This window comes from Ruditapes philippinarum, unplaced genomic scaffold (genome assembly GCF_026571515.1).
Source record: "Ruditapes philippinarum isolate M1 unplaced genomic scaffold, ASM2657151v2 ctg516_1_1_1_1, whole genome shotgun sequence".
Classification (NCBI taxonomy): Eukaryota; Metazoa; Mollusca; class Bivalvia; order Venerida; family Veneridae; genus Ruditapes; species Ruditapes philippinarum.
This window is the reverse complement of record NW_026861855.1, coordinates 128,668-147,660: the sequence shown is the minus strand read 5'-3', so window position 1 is coordinate 147,660 and position 18,993 is coordinate 128,668. Positions and strand designations below refer to the sequence as shown.

At 32.1% G+C, this 18,993-nt stretch overlaps 1 protein-coding gene across 3 annotated transcripts in view; it reads right to left on the bottom strand.

Moving 5' to 3' along the window:
* Positions 1–1,769: 1,769 nt before the first annotated feature.
* LOC132717136 (PR domain zinc finger protein 1-like) overlaps positions 1,770–18,993 on the bottom strand; it is a 56,951-nt gene continuing 39,727 nt past the window's right edge. For all 3 annotated transcript variants that reach the window (XM_060700544.1, XM_060700542.1, XM_060700543.1), the window contains exons 3-5: positions 10,145–10,267; positions 7,451–7,703; positions 1,770–4,166 (exon numbers count right to left, since the gene is read on the bottom strand). In XM_060700544.1, the coding sequence (XP_060556527.1) occupies positions 2,110–4,166; positions 7,451–7,703; positions 10,145–10,267 (2,433 nt within the window). In that variant the 3' untranslated portion in view covers positions 1,770–2,109. The remainder of the gene's footprint in view (positions 4,167–7,450; positions 7,704–10,144; positions 10,268–18,993) is intronic.

Genomic DNA, 18,993 nt, shown 5'->3' with positions numbered 1-18,993 from the left:
GTCAAAATCTAGGTCAGCTGAAATCAAAGTTCACTTAACATCTTAATCTGTACACATGGTTCAAATTTCATAGCTGTACATCAAAGGACAAGAAAGTAGGTCACATCATCAAAATCTATTTCACCTGATATCAAAGTTCAATTTTACAACTAAAACTGTGCACATGGTCAAAATTTCATTGCTGTACATTAAAGGACAAGAAAGTAGGTCACTGTCCCCTTGGGCAAGGCAAAATTTTGGACCCAAGGGTTTAATTCAAAACAATCTTGATACAGGTCCACCAAACAACATTTCAAGTCAAATATCTAAGCTGTAGCTTTCTCTTATTCAGAAAAGATTTGTTTTATTTTCTGTTTTTACTATGTGAACATAATGAGAATCACTGCCCCTGGACAGGGCCAATTTTAACACTAGGGGCATAATTAAAACAACTTTAGTAGAGAACCCATAGAATATATTATAGAGCAAACATCAAAGCTCTATGCCTTGTACCTTCAGACAAAAATATTTCTTTTTTTTTTTTTTTACTATATGTACATAGTAAAAATCAATGACTCCTGGGGGTGGGGCCAATTTTGACCCCAGGGCTATAATGTGTACAATCTTGCTAGAGGTTCACTACATAATGTTTCATGCAAAATATCTTAACTCTAGCCTTTGTAAATTTAGAGAAGGTGATTTTTTACGTTTTAACTATATACATATAAGGAAAACCTATGGCCCATGGGGCGGGGCTAATTTTGACACAAGAGGCAAAATTTGAACAACTTTGGTAGAGTACCTATAGATGATATCATTTAACAAATATTCAAGCTCTAAGCATTGTTCCTTCAGACAATAAGAATTTTTTATTTTTTACTATATGTATATATTGAAAATCAATGACCCCGGGGCAGGGCCAATTTTGACCCCAGGGCTATAATTTGAACAATCTTGCTAGAAGTTCACTTCACAATGTTTCATGCAAAATATCTAACCTCTAGCATTTGCTAGAAGAAATTTTTTTACTATAAAGTTTTTTCTATATACATATAAGGAAAACCAATGACCCCAGGGGCAGGGCCGATTTTGACCCCAGGGCTATAATTTGAACAATCTGAGTAGAGGTCTACCAGACAATGCCTTATGCAAAATATCTAAGCTCTAGGCCTTTTGGGTCTTTACAAGAAGGTATTTTAAGTTTTTACTATATGTACATATAGTGAAAATCAATGACCCTCGGGGCGGAGCTGATTTGACCCCAGGGCTATAATTTGAACAATCTTGGTAAGGGTCTACCAGACAATGCCTTATGCAAAATATCTAAGCTCTAGGCCTTTTGGGTCTTTACAAGAAGTTATTTTAAGTTTTTACTATATGTACATATAGTGAAAATCAATGACCCCCGGGCGGGGCCGATTTTGACCCCAGGGTTATAATTTGAACAATCTTGGTAGAGGTCTACCAGACAATGCCTTATGCAAAATATCTAAGCTCTAGGCCTTTTGGGTCTTTACAAGAAGATTTTTTAAATTTATTCTTATAATTCCTTTTGGTTGCCATGGCAACCAGATTTCTGCATGGAATGAAATTCTTTGAACAACTTTGGAAGCCCTTCACCCAAGGATCAATCCTGCCAAGTTTGGTTGAAATTGGACAAGTGGTTTTTCACAAGAAGATTTTTTAAGTTCACTATATAATCTATATAACACACACACACACACACAAACAAACACACAGGTGAATCGCTATATGCCACCGCATCGCAGATGCTGCGGTGGCATAAAAAAAAACTAGTTGTAAAAACAGGACATGAGTAAATGTTAAAGCTATGAAAAATCTACTTGGATCAAATTAAAGGTTTTACAGATATTTTTGTATATTTGAGTCATATATTACAATGTGGCATGTTAATGCACATGTACCAACAAATTTAACCAACTATGTTTTATTTCTAAATAAACAAAAAGAAATTAACGTTCTATTATTCCATAATCATAACAAAAATTAGTTATTTGCCAAACAAATACACAAAATCAGGGTTAAAAACTATTAAATAAATCAGGGTTAGCAACTACTAAATGAGACAGATAATTTTTAAAATGCTATAGAATCAATGTTATCTTAATTTTAGCACTTTGTTGAACAGTCAATAGGTTGACAGTTTTGTTCTTTGAATGATAATTGTTCATATTCTGACTTTGATTCTTCTATTTTGTCTTCAGACGAATGTCTTTGTTCACTAAAATAGTCTAACCTTTGACCTTGAGAGCTCTCAGAGCGAGGTGAAAGGTCATCGGGTGGCTGAGACGACAACTCCATATCATCGCTATGTAGACTGTCCCCTTCACTACCTACTGGGGAAACTGGTTCACTGTCTATAGACTGATTTGTGCTATCAATTCTTTCTTTATCAAATAGACTGTAACCCAGTCTATCCATACGGTATTTGTCAAATTGTTCTTGGTCAAAAGATTTTTCACTTTTATCATCAGGGGTTTTATCATCTTTTTCAGGACTTAAACCGTTACTGTCTGATTTTTCAAACTTTTCATATTCACCATTGTCTATCATAGCAATATCATGCATGTCCCCGTACTCGCTCATTTCTTTAATGGCTGCCTCTGTTGTATGCTGTATCAACATGCTAAGGTCCATACTCATACCGGACGGAATACAGTTTCCGGTTTTCCAGTGAGTTTTCAGTCCGCTCGCACTTATGTATTTTCTATTGCACTGTGGACATTCATAAGGTCTTTCATTTGTGTGTAGTCTTTTATGCAGTTTTAAATGTACAAATTGTGTAAATTTGGCTGGACAAAGTTTACACATGAATGGTTTCTCTCCGCTGTGTAATCTCATATGTGTCTTTAAATTTGAGGTGGAGCTAAAACGTTTGTGGCAAACCTGGCATTCATGTGGCTTTTCACCAGTGTGGACCAAATGGTGCTTCTGTAGATGGGCAAGTTGTGTAAATCCCTTCCCACATGTCTTACAAACAAATGGTCTTTCACCTGTGTGCGTACGTAGATGAACCTTAAGATTTGATAACTGTCCAAAGGTTTTCAGACAAAATTTACATTCATACAACATTTTCCCGTCTTTCTTCCTGAGAGGATATGGCAAGGATCTGTGGCCCCTTCCGTCTAAGCCAGACTTATGTTTGATGCTGAGGTTTAATGGATCACCACTCGGTGGTCCAGAATGACTGGTTGGTGGTCGTGGAAATGGCGAAGGTTGTAAATGAGGTGCGGGTGGTGGTAATGACTGTTGATGCTGGGGGTTGTTCATACCCATTGGTGGGTAAGGAGGCGGAAACATCGGCCATGGCAACTGCTGGTAATGGTTAAATGGATACATTGGACCAAAAGGGTACATTCCAGGTAGCCCAGTTTGAGGAAAATACAATGGTCCTGCGGGTGGCTGCATTTTTCCAATAGTTCCTGGTGTCATAAACTTTGAATACATCTCATCTGTTGGCATATTTCCGTACGGAGGCACAAATGGTTTGTCAACTAAATTCCCAAATGGTCTAAATGGAAATGGATTAAATGTCTCAGATACTGGTATTTTCAAGTCTTTGGGTCCATTACTTATATCTGGCTTCTTTTCAATATCTTTTGACATTTCATCTTTTACTTCAGGCTTCATGTCATGACTGGATGGGCTAAGTTTTGGCTCCTTCCATTTTGGTTCAGAATCTTGTTCATTGCTCTCTTTCATTTTCTTTAAAAATAAGTTCTCATAGAAGCCCATGCTCGGACTTCTTTTTGGTGTGCTATGTGAAAGTTTGATTGGTGATGGAGCCATGATGCTTGGCAGACTACTTCTGATGCTACCTATTGGAGATATTTTACTGGTAAATGCACTTCCTGTCCCCAGCCCTAATTTTGGACTTTTGAAGGGTGACAGTGAGTCTTCGCCACTAAATGATGCCCGTTTTCCATGAGTTGTATGATCAAGGTCATCGCTTGTTGGACTTCCGTCCCGTTTATGGAGACTGTAGTCGATTGCATAGCCGTCTTCTCTAACGCCACTATCATCACTGTCGCAATGATCGTCTTTCACCGGCTTCTCTTTTACTGATCTCGGTGGCGTTCTAGATAGATGGCGATTTAAGCATAGGTGGCGCTCTTCTATATACATAGGTAATGGCATGGGGACCTGCTGATTGACGGCCTGTCTTTCTGCAATAGATAAAAACGTATCAATTTAGTATATAAGGTATCAATATATATAAAGGAATTTGATCCCATACCTTCACCTGGTATCAAGTATCTTATATCAAAAAGTTCCATTCGGTCATTAAGATGAAAAATTTACTGACAACCGTTACCGACTAATGATATACATACTTTCTAACTAACTTCAATTGTGATTAATTTACTTTCACATTCCTATTTCTATAAGATTGTCTTTGACAATTCATAATCCCTTCCCACAAATATCAATAACTTCACTCTTCATTTAATGATATCACCTCTTTTTTTATATGGTATTTATTTCTCTTTTACCCTTATTCAGGAGAGGTTTTGAAAAAATAAGGATTTTACGTATCAATTCCGTACTTGAAATTGAAATATCAGTTTTTTAAACAATTTTAATATTTACATTACAAGCTTATTAAATATCATCTCCCCAGACGTGAAGGAGAACATAAGTTGGACGTATGTATCGTCAGTGATATTTTATATTCTTTTAAAGATGAGCCACTCTGAAAGCACTTGATCCCTCTTGTAATTTGAGGGCTTTGTAAGCTACTTCAATTTTACTTTCATCCAGAGTAAATAAAAGCGACATTTTATATTTAATTGTAGAACTGGGCCGTTTTCTTACCCAATTCATTCCTTTGTTGCCCAAAAAAATCTTTTTGGTAGTATATTCAGCTGTAAATCACACAGTTAACAATTCTTACGCAAACATTTCGAGGCCTTTTTAAAGTATTTGTAGCATTATGAAGTTGAAACTTTAAGAACAGAACAAATTTTCAGTTTCAATAAGAATAAGTCACTTTAAAGAATACATATTAAAGAAATAGTGTCTTTTTATATCTTTAACATTAAAGAATATCCCATGTATTAACTTTAAATGCAGCTGTATTTGCCAAATGAAAGAAGAAGAAAAAATTATAGCAGGAAAAAAACACTTTCTGCTTAATGCAAAACCAATTTTCATCAATTTCAATCAACAACATTCAAAACTGTATAAATTTTATGTAGGGCTGTATTTAAGAGATTTTGTTTATCTTACTAATTAATAGCCATTAATGTTCATAATAAAAATGCATTTTGAAAGATAGCGACCATTATGTGAATAGAGGCTTTATCGACGTTTAAAAGTATTAGCTATTTTTTTCAAATGGTTATCACATCACCCATTCAGCTAGAGCAAGTATTTTCACTTTAAGTGAAAACACATTTTGACAGCTATTTTTCATCTTAAAGCGAAAACCACCTGCATTAGATATAATAATGCACGATACAAGCTAAATTTCTTAAAAACGCGTTAAAAAAATCTTCTCCGTTTTATTTCATTCATTTTTATGGGGAACAACTAAATAATTCATCCGGTCCTGTTTTTTAGAAAGTAATTCAAATCTTCGTTAATTATCATTTTCTCACATTTTTAGACGTGCTGTCACTTTACTTTCATTGCTATTGCAACTTGAGAAAACCGTTTGAAAAGCTTCAATTATATATAGTATTACACACTCATTTCAACACGTAGAATTGTACACATAATGTTAGGTTAGAGTGAATCGCAATTTTTTCCGGCATTTTAGAAGTGCCCGAAGGTAACATTTTATGCTGTTTACTACACATTAGATACGTTCTTATATTTCAAAAGATTATTTAAAATGCTACAAAAAAATCTCATTTTCAAACTTTCTATGCAGAATTAGCATACCCCATAAGTAGCTACTTTAGATCTGAGGCCATCTTAATTATATCATGTGAATTATGATATAGAATATGAATGTTTATAATCTTTGATGGTATTGAATTAAAGCGTCACATTGTTAGTTTTGTTAAATTCAATATTCTGTACTTATTGTACTCAAGAAGAGAAAAGATTAGCGTAGGAAAGTATCTAAATGATATTTCTCAATTTAAAAGAGATAGATCTAAAAAAAATCGACAATTTGGGGAGAAACCATAGAACACAGATGCCCTTACATTCCAGCAGGACATTGGGATGGACGGACGAAGGAAAACCTATATGACCCCCCCCCCCACCCATCAATCCCCATGGAGCACGAAAAATTTCTGTTTCCTGATATTAACATAAACAAACTAAAAACCAACCACATCCTTTTTCATATTAGATAATTTTTTGTATGTTTGTCCCTCGGTTTTTCTACATTACTCTTTGACAATTCTAATTCGTAAATTTGAAACCACAACAAGTAGGGAGACTAACTTTATCCATGGAGCTTTCTCAGCTTTTCAGGCTGATTTACAACAGATGATAAAATAAAACTGTAATCAAATTTTCGAGACCAAGAAAAAGTGGAGAGAGAAAACAAAAAAAAGCGAAATCTTACGCAATCAAATGAACAAATTTATAACCTATAAGCTTGATAATTCGAGACCCTCCCTGGCGGGCTTACATATCAGTATTATGTTTTATATATGCCTTAAATTATTATAATCATTTTTGTTTCTGCCGTTATCAAGTTATCTTTCTGTGCATCTGCACCATTTTTCACGTAAAAAAGAGTATTTCCTGTGATATCTACACACTTTCGATTTGGCACCGACATATTTCGTATCTTATTATTTTTTTTCGCTTTATAAATAAATGATAAGATAGACTACATCATAATTTTGTCCATCGTAAAGTTTCCTGAAGCTGTCTGCCATGATATTATAATCATGCTGTAGGAGTAAAATTTTCAAACTTTTTTTGGTAAATCGGTACCTACACCCAATAAAATGTACAGCACTTGTCAAATCAACTTAACTCCTATAAAAGTGAATCCTACCCTTATTTCTGTGGAAGTGTTCAGATTAAAAAACGTCAACTATTTTATCAGTAACAAGCAAAGTTTGTGAAAAAGGTTAGGAGAAAAATTACAAATATTTTTTACAGAAAACTATGAAAATACTTCTTCTAGTTAAAGTGTTTTGGTGTTTGACATGTTCTACCTCTTTATATATATTCAACTTTTTTTTTTTTTTTTCAAAATACTTGGAAAAATAAAGATTTAAGTAAAAAAAAATAAAGAGTTTTAAAATGGTGTAAGAATTGGTTGGTATACCATAGAGAAACATTTCCAATTTTTATGAGACAAACAAAAATTTTCCTAATCAAATTAAGGATGAGAAAGGGACTGAACTACCTTGTTGTCAATGACAACATAAAGCCCAGACTCCATGTTAAAGAAAATTAACCACAATGGAAGCAGATGGTGGTCAAGATTTGTAACACTTTGTTACCGATATTGAATGGCAGAATTAAATAAACTTACTCCATGCTTGCAACATTTCTTCGCCAGTTCTTGGTACGTTCAGCCTCTCAGCATATTCCCGGCAGTACCACACGAGGAGTTCCGTGTTGGGCGGTATCGGTTTGATAGTGTAGAAATAAATATTGTAGTCGATCTGACACGCAATTACGTTCTGCTGTCCCGAGTTGTAACTAAAGTTAACGTAATGCATCCAGTTGCTGCGACTTGTGTCCCCTACATCCATAAACTCACACACTTTGTTGTCTTTAAATATCTGAATAACAAATTGAAAATAAAACTTTATTAGCGACTGCTTTACAGAACAAAAAATAATCCTTATATAAACAGCAGTAATTATGTTCATTTGCAGGACATGTATTTATTCCTTCTCATGTTCAATTATTTAAAAGGATTTTTCTATCTCTCAGGAAAACTTTCAAAATAGGTACTGACTGGATTGCAAACAGTGCAGACAATGAGTGTCGGCTGATATAGGTCTGCACGGGTCGCAATGGTATATTCAGTTTCCCCCAGAGGGCTTTGGGTTGATAATGATTTCATAGAAGTTACATGGTAACAAGTGATGTATATTGGTACGATTGTATTGTTTTAGGATAAAAACTGTGGATAAAAAATTACCTAGTTTTATCTAGCTTTATTAAATACCTATATCAGAAATGAATCTGTACATTCATTTCCTAACAGACTTTTTCTTGAGAAATTACATCAATTTTAAAATCATGAAAGTTACTCCTTTTTTATTACATAAAGTGCATTTACAGTGTTGACGTTTAGTTATGTCAAATATATCATCTGTCAAACATGAACCAAAATACGGAAAAATTTCATTTTGAGAGAAATTCAAATTCATCGTAAGATGCCTTTGCTATTTAAACGTGACTTGAGAAATATCATTAAAGTAAAGTAATTCCTCATTTAAACATAATTATAATGTGATAAAAAAAAACACATTGAAATAAATCTAAAATCCCAAATATTTAAATTAATTGGAACGTTAATGGCCATGAATAATACACATCATTTATTATTTTCTGTTAAGTATTTAATTTCTTTATATGTATTCAAACTGATATTTTTGATAAGTATAAAAAAAAATCATAATACCGATTGCTTTCACTCTTATGTTAAATATAAGTGATGAAGATCGTGATATCATTTTAAAGCGGTTTTAGCAGGGAAAAAAGAAGTTCCTTTCCTCATCTAAAGCTTTCAATCATATTTTTTTTTTAGTAAATCACGATGATGGATATGTCTATGATGGTTAACGCAGCCACAAAAAGTGATTGTTTGATTAAATGGGTGTGCAGTTTTATCTAGTCATTAATGTGCGAGACTAAAAAGTTTTCAATATTAAGTGATTAATTGAAATTTTTCTTTTTTTCATGAAGAACTCATTACGCCGAAGAATTCTCACTTTCCTTTTTGAAATTTCAGTCGCTTTTAGACTCTACATACGACCCTTGACACTTTGTATAATACGATATTAGACGCTTTGTACCATAAATTCTATCTAGCATTCGGCTGTCAAAATAACGCAGCCGGTGAAAAGGAAAATTATTAATATTTACAAAATAATGATGCAAATCACTAGCACGTTTTTCGTGTAAAAAAATCGTGTCTTTTTTAAGAGTCTATTGAAAATAACAGTGCACTCTAAATGCAAATATTTTAATACTATATTCAGTGAAATATATAACGTACGGATAAAAATCTCAGTCCATTATAAAATGATAGTTTCATAGTCTTCTGCATCAAACTAAGAGTGAAGGGCAGCTCTCCTGTGGCATCTAATCTAATTAATTATTTATAGACTACTGCATATGAATTCACAATTAAACAAAATTTCTTTTTCAACGAAAAAGATTTCCGAGATCCCATCTCATATTTTTAAGATTTATCCGCAAAAATTTACATAATATTTTCGATAGTTAAACATTAATTAAATTTAACAGATAATCTCTCGCACAGTTTAATAACCCTTTCATGGCATAAAAGTATGCATTTTAATTATTTTGACTTTACAGCGCTTCTTTGTTAATTTTTAAATTTCAGTGATACAAAAATTGACAATAAACGCAAAATGAGTCCACCAAAAAAGAAACTAAGAGGATGATTTATACGATATTCTTAATGAAACATTGCATAGGGTGTCCAAAATCAGGATGTAACTTGGAGAGTACGTGCAGAAGTACGTGTAAAAAAAAAATCTCTGTCAGCATTTTTATGCCAAGACACAATGAAAGGTCACCTTTCATTGTGTTTCAGTTTCAGACACGTTGGTCTGTATTTCTGCACTTTTGACCCATACAAAAAGAAATTTTACCCATAAAAGACACAATAAGCAGCCTGATGACATATTAATTAAAAAAATAATTATTAAATATTTGACAGCAAATGTATTAATTATACATTAAAATTAACCATATAATAGATATATGATAAATTACAGGCATGAGAATAAAGAAATTAAAGGCGAGGGTATCGCTGTCGTAAGCAATAATTTCTTAAAAACTTTCTGAATAAAGTGAAACTCATTTCGACATTTTGAATTGTGTCGTTTTGTGAATTTTTTCATGGTATGTATATTATATCCAAATAAAACAGGTGCCCTTTCTTGGCATTAACAAAGACATGAAAATATAGTGTACTCTGCTGCACTTAAACTTCGGAGCGGAAAAAAAAAATTATACAAACCTTCCAGAGACAGATTCTGTTGGTATCTCCACGTCTAAGTGGCTCTTCTTTTGTTATCTCACCATTTAGGGGCCCAAACCTTGTACCTCTTGGAATGTAGTCTACACTCCAAACCCCTTGAGCCTGAAAATAAAATCAATAATTTTCTATTATTATTTTCCATGCCTCATGTTTTAATGATTATATTCAACAAAAGGTATTAATCCGATACTTTGATACCGATACAGTTATTTATAATTAAATATATTGTAAACATTATGATGATGATGATGATGATGATGATGATGATGTTGATGATGAATCTTCTGATGATGATAATGCTGATGAATATTCATTTCATCATATCTTAAAACCTGAATCATTATTAGGATTTTAAATTTATTTGAAACATGCAATAAATCAATAGTCTGTACCTTTTATTACAATCTTTACAACAAAAAATAATCCCCAAAACAAAAATTACCAATTATTGCACAAGTTAAAAAAAATTGTTTTTCCTTCATTCACATAAGACACCTGACTATGGAATGATTTAATTTCTCGAGGAGGAACTTCAATATTTAGCAAGAGCATGTAAAAATCAAACAACTTTTATATGAAATCAGAGAAAATCAGATAAGCTTGCGATGTGTTCATGATTTCTGATTTGGTTATAAGGAAATGAGGCTGACAGTCTTCTATCCTTCCCTCGCTTACAGGTGACTTGGCGTGTGCTATAGCAGCAATGGCTGATAAGCCTTTCTGGCTTGCAATCTGATGGTATAGCAGTGGGGGTTATATAAAATATCAGTGGATGGATAACCTCTAACTGTGGCAGTTACCAGAACTCTGTTATTTTATGCATTTAATCATATTTTTGATAAGTTATTTTCAAAATGAGAGAAAGGGCAGTGCTATTTTAAGATGCTGTGATTTTTGACAGGTACATCAATTCGGATAGTAAATCTATTTCATATGTTTCTATGTCTCCTGACTGACATTTCAACATTATTTATTTACTAGACATTTTTTTTTAACTTGATATAGGCTATTTAAAAGACTGCTCATTTTTTTAATCAGATGGTCTATTTACTCATTTTATTTTTTTATTATTCATTTATTAACTTACATTTTTTGCTTTTTAAAAAAAAAATTCAAAATATATATTGTTACCTGTGAGCAATAACTGGTTAACTCCTTTTAAATTTATAAGGACTTAACCCATTACTGCACTAATGTTGTGATAACTATATACATAATTTCTATATCCTGAAGATTATCATTTGAATTCCACTCAAAGTTACCATATAAAAAAACTGCTACAGTGAAATTTCCATTAAAAAAACTGCTTATACCATATAATTATATAATATTGATATTATGAACACAAATTTCTTCTGAGGAAATTTCAATTTAAATATACAATATAAAATCAATCATCAAATAAATAACATGACAAAAGAGTTTGTACTAATGTTTACAAACGGAAAGGATAAAGTGTTACAATGATTTTCCTCTTTATTCATCAAAAACAACCCAATTCTTAACTTCAAATGAAAATTTCACCATTGTAAATGTATCCGTTTGTATACAGAAAATTAAACAGAATTTCAAGTAAATTAAAAACATTGTATCGTAAAAGACGCGTTTAATTATATTCTTATATTCTGTTTATTATCAGATGACCATTTTTTACGTCAATGAAAGGTTGATTAAAATCGAACATTGAAACATCATATTAAAAAAAACAACAAAACATTCAAAAAGGAAAATTACTGTGTTATAATGTATATATCAAATAGTGTTTGCTTTTTCGCACAAAAATTTATTTCCAATTTTACTCCCCCCTCTGTCTGCTTTGAATATTTCACCCCCCACTCCAAATTTTTTAACCAAAAATCTTTTGATTTCTAGTTATCTTTTAAATGGAACAATTTTATATTAATGGAATTTTTTTTTTTCATTTTCATCGTCCTTAAAGAATAAGACCTTATAACTTATCTAAGTTAAAAAAAATTAGTTTAAGTGTATATCATTTGCCTGATTATTTTGGTTTATGTCATTTTGACCGATATCTTTTAATAGGCAATTATTTTTTTTAATTCTTTGTTCAAATGAGTGAATTCAATAATTCAATAAATCGTTCAAATACAATGCTTTAAATGATCAAGGGATCAAGGGAGGACAACTGCAGTGATAAATCTTCATTTATATAAATATTATCTATCCGTACATTACTGCTAATGATTATGTTGATAACAAAATTTATTTAGCATACACTTTTAGTCATGCACGTCGTTAATCAAATTAAGAATTTTTTTTATTTTTTATTATTCGCCCTGTCTGCAGTATGTCCATAAACATTTGAAGAAAAAAAAAATGTTAAAAAACGAAACATTGGAAATCAGCATTATCACTTTTCCTAAATTGAGCATGAAACAAGAGCGCACGTCTGGGGATCTCGTGCATGTCTGGGTTCAAATGCAGATTATATAACAGATACTCAGTCACACTTGCTCTATGGGTGTTTTTTTATTATTATGTTAGGCCAACCAAAGTGTTTTAGCTGTTTTTTGGACAGGATCAAAGTTCCCTTACCAATTATTTATACCTACATCAACACAGTAATGGACAGAATGCTTGTTTTTTAATAAAAATTTGCTGTTGTTTTAATGACTAAATAAGTCAACAATACAATCTTTTTAATATTATATAATTATGTTTCAATGTCTAAACTCTAAACCTGAATTTTTGTAATGGATTTGCCCAGCTTTGAACATAGACCAGTCGATTAAAAAATTTAAGGGATTTTGTATGAGAATACAAAATTTGAGCTAAACAACAGTATATAGAGCCTGGTCAGACTGCACAGATGTGCCGACTGGCATAGCTAAGGGAGTATACACCGGCTGGCATAGCTAAGGGAGTATACACCGGCAGTAACTTTAGGCTAATTAAATCACTTCCATTTCAAACAGATGTTTGCTGGCTAACATAGCTAATCAAGTATATACCGGTGGTAAAGGAAGCTAATCACTTCCGGTTCAAACAGGTTAAAGGTTAAGTACGACAAAATGATTTAATGATACCATACATAAATAACCAAACACATTAATAACAACTTGTAAAACATTCAATAATGCTTTAAGATGATAATGAAAAACAGGACTGATAACATGTTTATATCTTCTTCTTTCTCTTCAGTCATTTTTGACAATCTTTAAATCTTATTATATGAACGTAATAAAAGAATATATTCAATTTAAAATACAAAATTACCTCAAATTAAAGTCACATGATTAATGTTTGTAAAAGTCAAGGTGTGACATAGACTCCATTTACCTTCAAAAGGTTTCAGGTAAAAAATTTTTTTTTTAAATCTTTACCTTTCACTCTGGTAAATTAATGAAATTTTATTCTTTTTAATTTTTAAAGAACCTGCCAAATCCTTTCCTATAGGTATTTGTCAAGAATTATAAAATTGAGAGAGGAAAAATTGCCACTCCAAATTGACTTTTAATTTCTTCCCATAAAAGACTATTCAATAATTATATACAATAAAATGAGAATCTATAGTACTACCTTTCGTGCTTAAACAATTTTTTATCACAAATCAATTTTTAAAATTTATCGTAATGAAATTAAACTGTCAGAAATACAGTCTTATCTGGCTTAATTAGCCCGCAAATGTGGTTTTTACAACTTAATTGAAATAAGAGAAATTATCTTAACTTTAAGTACCTATCTAATTCACTGAAGGAGACCGTATGTTTTCTGTTAAAAAGTTTTTCGGATATTCCTTATCAGATTGAAATCTCCAAAGATCTTTTGCAATATGGGGGCAAAAACGATTTTTCGGAAATATGCGTAAAATGATTTTTGCGTCTATTAGTGCTATCAATGTGCTGGGCAGGTGGCTAAGAAAAGATTTTAAGCAATAACAAAATTTCTATACCTACAAAAATATATAGTTTAAGGCCAGCTGCTTTTTAAAAAAAAATTACTGCACTTAAGATTTTAAAACAGAATTAAATTTGTAGTAAAATGCGCTATCTGCTTTTATAATACTTTTTTGGGTGCAATAAAAACATATAACCTAACATTTTAACAAAATAGAAAAAAATATCTCCATATGTCTTGTATTGCATTTTGATAATTAAAAATTACTATATAACTATTTTTATTAGCCATTTTTTCTATTAATTTATAATCAGCAAGTGTTATACTTGTTCAGTTAAAACAACAACAACAACAACAAAAAAACATCAAATAATTAACTACCCTTTAAAAACGATGTGAAAATAAGATAGTTATATGAATAAAACAATTATATCAGAAAAGAATTTGAAAAAAATCAAAACACATTTTTGGCAATACAATTTTAAAAGACCTTAAGTGAGAAATAAAAACTGATCAAAATTATGACCTTTTATTTCACAACAATTCATTTTAGCTAATTTGTACAAACTGTTTATAAATTCTTGTAACAATCAATAAGGACTTCCATGATAAAAGTCAACACTTTCACAAACTTTCAGCTAATTTTCACTAAACATGGGTATATTTATATAAGATAAGGTTAGCTTTATTCCTGTATTTATCCAATTGACACATAATGACACTCGAGGATTATTTATCATCTTGCCGCAATCGAAAGTTACCGAAAGTTAGCATATTTAGGGATTACCGGCAGTTAGTGAAGGTGATTCTCTGTAAACTTCCGATAAGCCATGTCCACAGGGTATATGGACATAGCATAAGTTTCGGAACTAAACAATAAGCAAAAAGACCGCAATAATGCACTGATAGAGGCGAGTTTATCTGTTACTTTGCAAACAGTATATATACGGTGATATCCGTATCAGCCATATAACCACTAGGGGGCGCTTAATAAGGATGGGAAGTCCGTGTCAAAACAATAATCATGGAAAATCTAAAATTAAACGGAACTAACACTTTAGCATGCTGATGTATGCTGGGTAATGCTAAAAATTGTTTGAAGTTCCATAAAAATATTACCATCCAATGACGTATTTAAATGACAGATATCTATGATAATATACATAATCATGTGCAAATAAAATATTTTCTCTGTTCTTACTTGAAGATGGCCATTTCATTGACAATAAAAAAAAATGCTTGAAAATTTGAAAAACCTCAATTAATTTACATCAGAACTACATAGTAGGGATCTTAAAGTATCATTTCACTATAAAAAGAAGAAAAACTTCTGACAAACATCAGTCGATATACACGATAGAAATCTATATACCATCATCAAAAAAACAACACAAGAGAAAATAAAAAAGGAGACGGCAACCGTTAACATCTGTTGCACGGAAATGAGCCGTAACGTCTTTGGCTCCAAGAGGAAGGTCTACAGAAACAAAAAGCCATAACCGAAGTGACCATTATCATTTTATCTATCATTTTGTATAACCTTTTCATCCGTTAACTTTACAAGAGGATTTTATTAAATGACGAAACATTTTCATTACAAGTACAGATGTTTTTCTCGAGAAAATCAAAAGACCATGATGATATCTGTAGCCTGTGTAAAAACAAGTTATATTAGTCCGATCCTTATCTGAAAGAAAAAGTTTAGAGAAATGAAACTTCCGTAAAGCTCCTCTTTCCATCAGACATTTTGATGAAAAAAAATAATAATCAGATAACGGAACAGGTGGATTCCAGCGATCCATTTTAGAACCATTTCAGTTGCTTACGATTCAAGTTTACTGCCCCTCTCATCTTGGCGCCCCCTGCTTTGCCATCCACTTGTTCTCCTGGCGAGGGGGCAGCACCTGGGACGGGCAAAACAGGTGAATTAAAAGGGGAGATAAGTATCAATACATTAAAGGGACAGAAGTGATCAGTCACTTACCAGGTTGCCATTTGTATCAATTGATCGAAGCAAGATTCACTATTGAAATAGCCCATAACACTGATATATTGAGGAAATTTAGTGAAGCTACTCTTTTATATGAAAGACATTTTTGCTTGGCTTTTAAACATTAATGTACAATATTGATTTATCAAAGGAAGACAAAAATCTTCTTACATACATTATATTTATCACTCATAATAATTCGAGCTGGAAAAAAAAACCATGTAATTTTCTTGTTTCTTTTAATTGCTCTTGAATTTATCTGTTGAGCTGAAACTTTTGTAACATCATGGATCTTTGATAATATGCATTGATTAATGGGAAACAATCTTAAAGGCCTTGATTTCAATTAAGACATTTTATTTTCCTGGTTTTTTTTTAATCCATTCCAAGGTGGTCTTTAAATTAAGAAAGTCAGACTGAACAAATCTTCTCATCTCACAAGAAAGTCAATTTAGACAGCAGAACAATTTTATAGTTCATATTATAATATTTTTTGCAGTAAAAAAAAATTGGTTCAATAAATTCAAATCACTTGCACCAGTATAAAATGCAATTTGGCAGAACGTGAAGATAGCTTGAAATAACACAATCAAGTGGTTATAACCTAGGGGTTAAGTTTATTTATCATCGTAAAAGAAAACATTTTTAAAACCTCCCCTCCAGTAGCCATATAAATATATACAAGCTGATTATGGAAATGAAAGAAAAGTTTAGTTTAACAGTCGTTAGATCTTCATCATAAGTGTACGCCTCTTGACTAAAAGAACGTAAAACATATCAATCATGTATTTTATCGTGTAAATTTCACTTGTAATACGGAGTAATGATCATTAACTAACGTTACAGGAGGTAACAACTCGACTCGTCTTAAACAGGGTCCTCTCTCTTATCATGAAATAACATTTCGCCGAGTGCACTGCACTAATTCTATGCATGTTGCTACAATTATTTTATTTTTTAGTCAAGAAAATAAAAAAAGATTTTCAAGTTTAATGGCCATTTCAGACCAATGTGTTTTCTTTTCTTTTTTTTTCCTTATTTTTTCAATTTTTTTTCGTTATTTTTTTTTTTTTTTTTTTTTTTTTTTTTTTTTCATTGGGTAGCAGGTGAAATAATTTCCTTGTTTTGCTTTTTAAAAGGCTCAGTAACTTGTAAAAAAAAAGACACAATGAAGGTTTGCATGCAGGAAGCTGTCTTCTGCAAAATGAAAGAAAAATCACGCAGGAAGCTGAATTGAAAGAAAAATCTGAAACCAAAAAATAGATCAACAATTTTAGGAAAACCACTTTCAGAACATAACTTTTAGGGCATTACAATGTATTTTTCAAGTTGTCTGGACAGAAAATAATTGAAAACGAAACTTTGTCTTTAAAATATTGAACTTCCAGCTTTGGAGCTAAACTTTAGAAACTGTGAGAAAAATACATATAAAAATGCAGTGAAAGTATTTAGCATAATAGGTTTCACTGACTTTCATCTAAAATATTCTAAATGACGAAATAAACCACAATTTGTATGTTTAAAATCGCAGTGAAAACCAAACACAATTTGGTTCCTTATACTTCAATGCAGTTTCAAATCCTCATATTTGGATGTTGACATTATACTACTTTACAAAATTAACTTAATAGGTACTCAATTATCATTTTTAAGCCAAAAGGCACTATGACATTTTTCTGTGGTGGCAATCAACAATCAATGTGTATAATTTAAGATTAATTTTCAAGAGAGGACATGCAAAAACCTTGTCCTTAAAAGACAGTTACACAAACTCTTTTTATCCTCAAATCTAAACAGACGTCTTTTCTTTCGTCTTCCATAAAGAACCCTCGGGATCAACTTATACAAACACACGTTAAAAATGCAAGTAAAGGATTAAGTGAGAAGAGTATTATTTATCTTTTCCGCCTTTTTGAAACTGAATCAACTTGCACTTTGCAAATTCAAAGCATTTCTATAACCACATATCAATCTATTTCCAAGCTCCCTGTAATTATTTTAAAATGACTAACCTCAAAATTCGACTGAAACCTCTTCGGCGACAAAACGCCCCTTTATAGTGACCATGGGAAAACGAAGACGTATATATCAGAATTAAATTGAAAGAAATTGAGAAAATTACATACTGTCAACAAGATTTGCTAAATATCCTGTGCTACAAAAGTGAAAGCACAAAGATAGGGCATTAAGGTGTCAAAATCATTAAATTAAACGCAGAAATTTGATCTCCGCCGCTGAAAATTTATGCAGATTTGTGCACTGATAAGATGCAGCCAGGAATAGTTTGCTGCGTCCTTACAGAATCAACAGGAGCCGAATTAGGAGGCCAGGTGAAACAAAATACGTGGAAAAATGAATGTGAAAAAAATTTGAATATCGTCCCGAACATCTATTGATTTAATGCCTTTTTGTTATTTTTCTAACATCTTATCAGGCTTTCAATATTTAAATAAATAGAAACAAGTGACAAAAAATGCAATTTTTTTTATCCTACGGCAGTTTTCAAGTGATAATTGAGCTTGATCCTGCAAATTTCACAAAAAATTGACACTCTTCAAATACAGGAGGTAAATTAATACAAAAGTTTTAGCTGCAAGTTTCTATTTACCCCCTCCACCCCCCCCCCCCCCCTCAGTAACAGTGTTACCTAACATTCAAATAATGTTCTCAAATAAACACATCCTAAATTTAAGTCAAGTTGTCCACTGTGAAATACGCTTTCATTGTACTAAAGCCAAGCCCCAATGTAAAATCGCAAATTATTTAGTGAATTTTGTATCATTACCCACACAGCAGGTAAAATAAATTCTGCCTTTAGCACAGTATCTTCACAATTTGAGCCGTGTCATGACAAAACCAACATAGTGCGTTTGCGACCAGCATGGATCCAGACCAGCCTGCGCATCCACGCAGTCTGATCAGGATCCATGCTGTTCGCTTACAGACCCTAGAACAAGTAGAGAAACTGATAGCGAACAGC